This window comes from Helobdella robusta (assembly GCF_000326865.2).
Source record: "Helobdella robusta unplaced genomic scaffold HELROscaffold_3, whole genome shotgun sequence".
In the NCBI taxonomy this organism is placed as follows: domain Eukaryota; kingdom Metazoa; phylum Annelida; class Clitellata; order Rhynchobdellida; family Glossiphoniidae; genus Helobdella; species Helobdella robusta.
Genome location: NW_008704501.1, coordinates 2,189,095 through 2,199,720, shown reverse-complemented (window position 1 = coordinate 2,199,720; position 10,626 = coordinate 2,189,095). Strand labels below are relative to the sequence as shown.

Genomic DNA, 10,626 nt, shown 5'->3' with positions numbered 1-10,626 from the left:
AAGAGATGAAGCTGAGGTCTACTGGCTTTATTTTGTTGATTTGTGATTTGATTGATTTTATTAGTATTAGCTGTTTTTGTTAGTTTTGAGCCTGTTTTTTATTTGAAAAAGGACTGTATCAATTTGAGTGATTGACATTGGCTATAATTTCTTTTTGTTAGAATAGCTATTTTCAGTTGCTTAAGTTTTTGTACAATTTGACATTCTCAGGTCAAAACATTGTTTTTGCTCTTTCTCATGCTTCTCTTCATTTTATTCTGCTAATTATAGAATTATATAATAATTTAATCAACAAAGTTCCTCTTTTATAATCGGGTGTATGTTTTGTGCTAATGTGATATTTCTGTTACTAGGTCAAAAAAATAATTTTTTTTTATGTTATTTCAACACAATCTTCTGCCAAATTAATAGTTTGTGTAATAAATTAAGTTAATTATTCAATTGTTGTATTGAACTTTCAGAGTGATGGCGATACTTTGCTAAATAAGTTATTCAAGCATTACGGAAGCGCAACTCCAAGGGAAAGAGATCTTTACATCACAGAGGTTGGATCATCATAGTTTACAAAGTTATTATGAAAAATATTCAGTATGAACTATAACGTTTAAAAGGTTCGCAATTGTGCTAGACTCCTGGTAGAACATGGATGTGATCCTAACCAAACAAATAAAAAAGGTGAAGGAGCTTTGCATAGTTTGTTGACTCACCACAGTAGCAGGCCATTGTTCTACATGAGGGATAGGTTTGGAGTGGCTCCAGTTTATCTAAATGGTCTATTGAATAGCATGATAGCCATGCTGACTGATCTTCTGGACATGGGAGCTAACCCCAACTTGATGGCACCTCCGAATGTTGTTTCTCCTCTCTACTACTTGATGCGTGTCATATGTGCTATGTCGCCTCCGTTACTCAGTGCCACTGCAACTGAAGTATTTATCAACCAATTTAATTTATTGCTCATTTCTTTTAAATAAACTTAGATAAAAATTCCCATTTGTAAAAATGTGCTATAAGTTGTTAACAGCATCAGGTAAGCTTATCAACCAATTAAAATCACTATAATCTGATTTACTATTGATAATGTCAAACAATGAATAATGTAAAAACATGGTTATAAAGTACATTTTTGAATATATTTACTAAAATTGATGATTAATAAGCTATATTTTCAAATTATTGATTATAAGGTAAAAGAAATTGTTGACACTCTCTGTTTCTATGGAGCTGATCCAAATGTTATAAATGCAGTTGGAGAAAATCCGATAACTTTACTTTTGAATTCGTTGAATAGATGGCTGTACAATGCAGTTGATGACAATGACAGATTAGGTGTCCTACTTGGTTTCACCAAGGGTCTTCTAGGTAGGAAAATGATATAAAATTATTTATAACATTATTATTTTTTTGGGTTTTATGATTTATAGATTAAAATGGGCTTGTTTTTTTCTCTGTTGCTGTGTAAAACATGTTTTTGTACAATTGTTTTAGAGTTACTTCGGTTGGCAGAATAGGTGTAAGTAAATTGTAAACAAAATTAAAACGTAGGTTGATTTTAATTATTTTTTCAGTTTTCTGCATTGTTACTTTTATCAAAAAAGACAATTATATAATGAAATGTCATGACAAGCATCTTAAAAATAAAGTTTTTACAAAGAATGTTGAAGGTTAGATAATTCAAATTGTTAAAAGTGCAAATTCCATACAGACTATAAAGTTATGAAAGAGTTTTAGAAGAATAAATATGAAAGGGCAACAGGATTTAATTGAGCTTTTTCTGAAATGTTCGCTTACTTTCATTGAATTTTCATTGTGTAATAAAAGGGATTGAATCTTCTGAATTAAGCATTCAAAAATCATGAAAACTAAGTTTGAATATTCCAAATAAATCAGAATTATTTTGTCTGTTCATTTTAAATCCTTGCATTGTTATCTCAACAGTAATGTTTAAAGAGGTTTATGAATTTTCCATCTTTTGGTTTATTAATAAATTTTGTTTATTGGTGTGAACAGATAATTCAATCCGTACCAGATTTGTTATAGGTATGAATTTGACAAAATAGAAAAAATTATATATCAAAACGTACATTATACTTTTTCAAAAATAGTTTTAAAAAAATAAATTTTAAAATGTTGACGATAAGCTAACAAAACAAATTACTTACTTGACAGACACATTCTTCAAATATGGTTTAGATCCACAAATAGTACTTCGTAAAAACTTGAAACAGCTAGTCATCATATTTAATTCAGCTATACTGGAACCTTCATTTATCCATTATTTGAATTTGCTCATTCGGACCATTATAAGAGCTGGAGGTTTGTTTTATTTTTAAATATCCTCGACTTAATATATTGGTTTAGCGATATGTAAATCATTCCCTTCGTCAGAACATTGCTCTTTTATGTTTCATGCGTTCTTAAAAATGTGTTTGCTGTGAACATTTTTATAAATGTTTAAATTCAAAGGCAACCCAAATTTGATAAATCCGGAGGAGCTGCAAAGCACAAATAACGGCGCTTCGACGTCGGCCGCATCTTCAACACCGATGATGGTGCATCGACAAGTCACTCTGTCGACATTTGCACAACGTCAAAATGTATCGTCGTCATCTACCTCACGTCACTCAAATTCCAGACACAACGTGTCATCATCTGGTAATGACTCGGCACAACGGCCACAGCACAACTTTCCACCCAAGTACACAGTCAGTTACTATTTATCACGAGGGTTGTACATTCATGCCCGCCACAATAATATAACTGCGTTTGAAATTCTCGACGTGTTTTGTGCTACGTTGTGTCAAGCGCATCTTACACGCTTTGTTGATGGAATATGCTCTAATCTAGACCACGAGTTTGAACAAGGGCCAAGAAATACGCAAGTGCAAGCCAGAATTCGAGCACTCAGTTCTGAACCTAGAAAACTGAAGCAGCTTTGTCGGATTTCAATCTGCAATGCCATTAACTGGAAGGTGGATCAGCATGCCAGCACACTGCCACTGCCACAACCATTGAGGGAATACATCTACAGTCTTGTTGAATAATTATTACTACCCTCTGACGTTACTGTTTACATTCTATTTAATAATAAAAGTGGGGGTGATCTCATCATTTGTTGCGAGTTCATAGGAAATCCATACACTCGTTCTGTACAATGCTTGTTTTGGAACAGTTTATCTCATTCCATTTTCTTTAGCAGCCATACTACACAGTAGTCGATTAACGATCTATCAGATTTAAATTAAGAGTTTACAAAACGTTTGTTTTTGTAAGTTTATTCGGTGATAATTATTAGATCACGATATTGTATCTCGATATAAATATTTCGATGTCTCATGTAAAAATAATTTAATATTTTTTTACTTCACTGTTTTAGATTCAAACAAACTTTGTTCTGACGATGTAGAGATAAATGTGGCCATATACTTTTGAACATATTAATTGTATTATAGCTTTTAAGAATTTTTGAATTTTTGTCACGCACGGTTACCGGCATTAATTTACCTATCAAACAACAAAATTTATTGCTTGTTCATTGTCATGTACAATTTTTCACCTACGCGTGATAGGTTAATGGTTAAGTGTCCAGTCCTGAGACGCAGTAACCGCGTTCGATTGCAAAAAGAAGTTAATCATGTGCAAGAAAATATACATGAGGATTCACGCCGTGTCCAGTCGAGATGTCCGAATGCCGTTAACGAGGATGAAACTGAAGTGAGAAAAAAATGTCGAATAAACTACAGTAGTGGTCAATTTTAGTCACATTCCAAATGCACATTGTACATTTATTGATGCATTTTCACGTTTCACATCTCTTCGTCACAACTTACGGCTTTTCATGTTAACCTCACACGGTCATATTATTTATTTTATAAATTCTATTAATTTTATTCCAATTGTCAAATTATATTTTTGATGTGTTACTTTTTCTAAAATCCGTGACACTTAACAAGTCTTTGTCGTGTATGCATACACACAGACACACAAAAATTTCATGCTTTTAAGGTAGGTGAATAATATACGTTCTTTAGCCCACAATCTAATTGATTATAAAAATATTAAGTGTGCTCAGTCCATCCATACGTATTTGCATTCTGTTTCTGTGGAACAAAGTAGTTCCGTTGAGAACTTACATTTTATTGGTTTTTAAAGTTTCGCACATTAACTAGCAATAGACTACTTCTTGACAGAAAATTTTTGCACAAACACGTGCCAAAAAATTAACATAGAATAACAAACGTTACTATAAAAATGTTTCACTAGAAAAAGTGTTGAATAAATAAAACATAAAACCAGAGGTTAAAATAGGTCCATGTGGTCAGCACAAGACCTACACAAGACGAGAGCTAACCACTGCAGTGGCTTTTGAATCAACACGGACGTCTATCAGGAGCCCTCTGTCTGGGTGTGCTCTTGAGAATGCTGTCAATTCTGAGAATCATTTCTGCTGCCTCTGCCCCACTAACCAACATCTGCTGCTTCACCTTGTAGGATTCTAAGATACCCAGTTCTGTCATGTCTGCTACTTCCCCTTTGTTCATGTCTGTTTATCGTAAAATTCACCAAGTGATTTTTGATGTAATTGTTTAAATTTGCCAAATGTGATTAACTTTAATTCAATGGTGGTGCTCGCTGTATTAATGAAAAGATAATAAATCAAAAAAATTTTAAATGAATTATAAAATAGAATCTCCATGTTAACTTGTACAGACCCAATCCATACGATTTTTTCCCCTCTGTGTGATAAGCCCTCAGTTTGGCTATCAAATCTGCACTGTCATATCCTCCATTATCTGCCACATATGTCGGAAGCTGTATGCAAATTGAATGATAAATAAAATCAAAAAATCGACAATTAAAACAGAAACAAGAAATAAAACAAATTTATTTGAAATTAATGACAACTTGTTATAGATACGCAGACAAGTATTTTATTTGGGGGTCCAACTTAAAGAACTCTGGTGTACATCATTTTCATGGAGCATAAAATCAAATATGGGTTATATATATCCTTATTCGTCAAATTGCCACATAAAAAATGTAAAATATGACATTATATGCTGTTTTAATTTTGATTTGCAGCCGCTGGAGGAAGACCAAAACCACTAAAAATAACTTAGATTCATTAATTATTAACAAAAATATTTCTTTTTGGGAGTCAAGCTTCTGGTATGAATCAACAACCTAATTGCTTTAATTAGTTGAAACTTTTGCTGTAAACGAGAATTTACCTTTGTAAGCACTTTGATGGTTTCTAAATATAAGTTTCTGCTATTTTCATATCACAAACTGAAGTTCAAAATACTGCTGAGTCTATAAATAATTTCAAAAGCTAGGCTCGAAAAATGAATGACATTATAAGTATTATCAAGAGTGTATGACTGTTGAAGCAGCAGATATCTATCAATTGGGATAAATTCAATCATTAAGTTGAATCATTAACGAGAAAATGAAAGCTTGGGGCAACTCTGGTATATTGACTCATAAAAGTGGTTTTTATTTGATAAATGTATAATGTTTAGGGTTGTAAATTCAATTCAAAATTAGTAATTAATTTCTTGAGTTCATTTCACAAATAAAATAGATAGCAGTATTATCGATTTTGTTAATTCAACTGACAAATTCATGAAAATTGTAAAGATATACGTACATAGTAAAAATTGAAATATAAAATAATTAACCATTCTGAGAGCCTTGGCATAAGATTCAATAGCAATTGCTTCCTTGCCAGGGGTCCTTGAGGCTAGTGCGCTAACGGTGCAAGCCATCAACATCTCAGACGCTCCTAAGCATGAAATTTTAAAAGATTTTGTTGTTATTTGCAATGGTGATGCACATTTTGACTCTAATGGATAGTAAACTAAACATTAACAATAAATTTTAAAATGATAGAATTATGAATTATACACAAAAAAAATACAATTTTGAACGAATGGACTAATTTTTTAAATAGATGAAGGACGAAAGGAACATTAAGGTACTAACCTCCACCGCATACGGTCCTCGTCTCTTGAACAGTTTGAGACATGACACACAAAGCATCGTGCAACGATCGTTCAGCCTCATCAAGTATCTGTTGAGTCGCCCCTCTCAATACAATAGTGCATGCCTCTCCCATTGCTACTCCTGAAATACGTGTTTTTAAACATTACTCATCATCATTTTTCCTCTACTATTAAGTAATCTACAGTTTAAATAGGTATAACAATAATTAATATATATCATTTTCTTATCTTAATGAAAAAAGTGTTGGGGGCACTTGAATTTAGCTCCCCAAAAACAATGTCTTGTAAATTGCATGATCTCTACATTCAGATCTAGTCCCCAAAACTTGGAAAAACATGGTTTTATCATTATTCAGATTTACAACAAAATTGATATTCTCATTCCAATATTTGGGAAAAGCTTTAAATAAAATGGTTTCTATTAATATCCTTATGTAAACCATTCTAATGCGGTTTTTAAAATAGAGTACCAACATACATTTAACAAAACTGAAGGGAAAAACTGGAAGAGTGAGAACGAAACAAATTCAGACTAGTGACTTCTTTGCTTTTTCCCAGTTTCTATTTTGAGCTGGAGGTAAAATCTTAACGTACCTATTTCCTTAACTCCCTGCATTTGTATAAAATCTAGTCTGAACGCCAGTCTTTCATTCCCAAAGTGCCGGAGCATAATCTTTTTGATCAGTCCAATTAACATGAGATAAATTTAAAAAAAAAGCTCTGAATGTGTAATAACAATATAATAATAACCGAAAGAACAGGTGAAATAAACCAACCCGAAAATTTAATTAGTTTATCTTCTCCGATGATGACTTCCTCGATCAGGTCACATCGACCCAATTTAACCAATTCAGGCATGTCGAATGTCGAAACAATTTCACCACCTGATAGAAAGCGAGATACATTTCAATTAAATTTTCATTTATGGCAATAATAATAAGGCATTAAGTTGATAAGCAACGCCACAATATATGATCTATGACCCATTGATGATACAAGAGACCTCCAATATCTTCCTACATTAATACTTCCACTTTATCTACTGCATTTGACTTGATACCTACAATATTACAGTTATATTCTTGCTTTAAATAAATGTAAGTAATCTAAATGCAACAGTGCATGAACATGAAATACACAATTCATTAGACAATTTATTAAAATTAAAATAAAAAAATAATATTAAAAATGAAATTTTTTAATTTGTCTTGTTCTTTTTAGTTTTATTAAAATAATAATGCGCTCTTCAACTTGGCCGCCAAAAAAGTAAAGAATGCATTTATTCTATTAGCCAACTTGCTATAATGACTACATAGGTTGGGTCAATTTATACCTTTTCATTTTTAATTTTTATTAATTCTAAACTTCATGATGTGTTCAAGTATTTAAATTGCATCAGGCAAAAATATTATGCAAAATTCTACTTAAACAAATGAATAAAAAAGATGGAAACCACATGTGAGCACAACAAACAGAGAGAGACAGTGAATAACATTTACAATACTCACCAGTAACCAGAGCTAATCTCTCAACGCCTTCAAAGTCTGCATGTTCGATTGCCATGACCCCAGCATCAGCAAACAATTGTTCAGGGTAGTTATATATCAATTGCCTAAATATTTATCATAATATTTAATCATTAAAAGATAAAGTATAGAACAAAATACACAAGCAGGTTATTTATTCATTCATTTATTCATGTAAACTAAATGTAAATTTAGCAACATGAAAAGGATACACAAAAAAGTGCAACTCTTAACTAGTGTGTGTACCCTAAGTAACAAGTGATCGAATCCAAGGATAGGAATTAAGTTTTAAACACATATAAAAAACAAAAAACAACGAAAGCAAAATATGAAAACAGGCAATAAAACATGTATAAAACCAATAAAAAATAATATTCAATAAGGCTTATGTAAAATCTTTCAAAAAAAATAAAATAAAAAGACAAAGTAAATAATGCAGGATTAAATAAGTTAAATATCACATTAAAAAATGATTCATTACAGAAAGCTTAAAACATTATGAACAAAAAAAAACTGATTACAAATCAATTATGATGAATATGAATGACCTGTTGATAAAGACATTGATGTCGTGCTTCAATATCTTGTTGACCTTGGCCTTCATCTTCTCCTTTTCCGCCAATTCCAGCTCAGCCACCTTTGACACACCATCGACTCTCACACGAGCAGCATACACCTGTCATGAGATTTGCAGATTGTCAATCAATTTACGCACCAATTCACAGATTTTTTTTAACTAATAAACTCAGGATAACAGGATAACAAATTTATTGGAAATATATTTGCCTCTTAGCCACAAGTAACACAAGAAGTTGTTTAAATTATCAATATACTGAGCATTAACTTGTTCAAAAATCTCATTGTATTATTTTTAAATGCATATTCTTTAAAATTTTTCATGTTGAGAACTGTTTAAAACGTTTAAAAGACATGCAAGCACCTTAATTTTGTCAGCATCCATGGGTGTGTTGGCAATCAATATTCTGGCATTCTCCACTCTTTTTGGTTGGTTGATGCCCACCTTCTTATCCAACAGAAAACCTGGTAATGAATATATTGGTGAAAAATGCAAACAATGTCTAGAAAATTGAAAAATAACAACAAATTCATGTAAAAAAAAGTGATTTGCAGTTAAAAAAAATTGTGGTAACAACTCATTTATAAATATGAAAATAAAAACAAGAGATCGAAAAATTGGACACAACAATGAACGATAAACAATAAACACATCTCAAGATTATTAACCTTCATCAAGAAATGAGTCTCTCAAACCGCCACCAAGCTTTTTGATGATTTGAATTGCATCCAAGTTTGGTTTCCCCTGTCAGGTGTGAAAGAGAATGAAACACAATGGGAACAGAAACTTATAGAAACACACAAATATTTAACATTCACCATATTTAAACATCAAAAACTGAAATTTCATTGAAATGAACCTTTAGTCTAAGCACGGCATCAACTGCTAGATTTGCAAAGTGATCTTTGTACTGAGTGAGTATCTTGGAACTTAATGTGGTCCTAGCTATGTTCATCAGGTCTTCTCTGAACTTAACAGGATCAGATCTTGAGTCAGAATTTTGAGGTGCATTAATTGAAAACAAGTAAAAATAATAGAAATTGAAAACTAATGAAAGATTTCAAATGATTTTATATAAACTGTTTGTCCACATAAAATCCTCAAGTATTCATAACAATGCTTAAATTTAATAAAATATTTTATAATAAAATATTTAATAAAATAATTTTATATAAATTTAATATAAATATTCTAATGCAAGAGACACACAATCAGAGAAAAAGAACGGTGATCCAACAAACCAACCCATGATCCAATGCAGATTCCATTAAAGCTTTCCTGGCCTCTGCTGTTGCCTTCCTCCATCCGGACACAATCGTCTGTGGGTGAATCTTCTGGGCTATCAACTGGTCAGCCTCCTAGGCAGAATAATCAACAGGAAGATAATATGATAACTAGCTAATTTATTGTTGATTTAATCAAATGATGAATCGCAAGACAGTGGATTGATATTTTTGGTGATTTCGGGGTAAAAGTATTTATGCCAGGTAACTTACTACAAATCTTAAAATATATTCACAGGATTTTCTAAAACATTTAAAAAATCAATGGCTTGAAATTAGGTTCTTTCCAACAATGTAATACTTATAAAAATTCTGAAAACATAATGTATCAGAAATAATTTCTGACCTTCAATAGTTCGCAAGCCAGCACAACAACCGATGTTGTGCCATCACCGACTTCATCATCTTGCACTTTGGAAATATCTTTCATGAAAATCAAATAGTGTGCTTTTTAAATTCATGTTATTTTTCCATTTGAACATAACATTATGAAAATTGAAAAAAAAAAGATAAAATAAAAATTAATAAAAACCACAGACCGACTAGAACTTTTCCAGCAGGATTATCAACTCCGATTGATTTGAGAATAGTGGCACCATCATTCGTTACCTGGATACCTTCATTTCGACCAGCTGATTGCAATATTTTGTCCTGATGTTATTTAATAAAATAAATGTTACACTGCATGCAATTATTAATGATAGTCAATCATTCAAAAGATTAAATTTATCACTACCATTCCCTTTGGGCCAAGTGTTGATTTGATGAGATCTCCAATGGCTATGGCCCCAATGAAAGATGACTGAAAAATTTAAAAAAAAGCAGATTAAACACTTGCCAATAGGAACGTGTTAACAATAATTAAGATACATACTTATATGAAATAAAACTTTGTAGTAATCATTACCATTCTAGCATTCTCAGACTTCTCTTCTTCGGCTCCAGCCTTCAACAACTGCACTGGATTTAAAGACAATGCCTGTGAAAATAAGATGATAATTTTTTTTACCTTTAATTAAATTTGTGAATGCCTGCTATAACAAGACTTCTTCCATTTATTTTTTATGAGCAAAGCTAAAAATTACTTTGATGACTACTTGTTTCTCAAAGGATTAATTGTTAATATAAATTTAAACATAATTCTCAGACGTGTGATATATAGAAGAGAGAATTCTTTGTAATGTCACCTTAAATTTTCTATAACTCTTTAACGTTTGATTAGTTGGTAAAGTTAT

The 10,626-nt window shown here is 31.6% G+C and overlaps 1 protein-coding gene across 1 annotated transcript; it reads right to left on the bottom strand.

Moving 5' to 3' along the window:
- Positions 1-2,560: 2,560 nt before the first annotated feature.
- HELRODRAFT_94341 (hypothetical protein) lies at positions 2,561-10,370 on the bottom strand. The gene is made up of 15 exons (XM_009021141.1): positions 10,299-10,370; positions 10,128-10,193; positions 9,931-10,042; positions 9,738-9,814; positions 9,354-9,466; positions 8,968-9,094; positions 8,777-8,852; positions 8,472-8,572; positions 8,080-8,207; positions 7,514-7,617; positions 6,782-6,889; positions 5,986-6,126; positions 5,682-5,785; positions 4,713-4,812; positions 2,561-4,543 (listed from the first exon to the last, which is right to left on the bottom strand). The coding sequence occupies exons 1-15, from the start codon at positions 10,299-10,301 to the stop codon at positions 4,371-4,373; spliced, it is 1,533 nt and encodes a 510-aa protein (XP_009019389.1). The 5' UTR covers positions 10,302-10,370; the 3' UTR covers positions 2,561-4,370.
- Between the last annotated feature and the right edge of the window lie 256 nt (positions 10,371-10,626).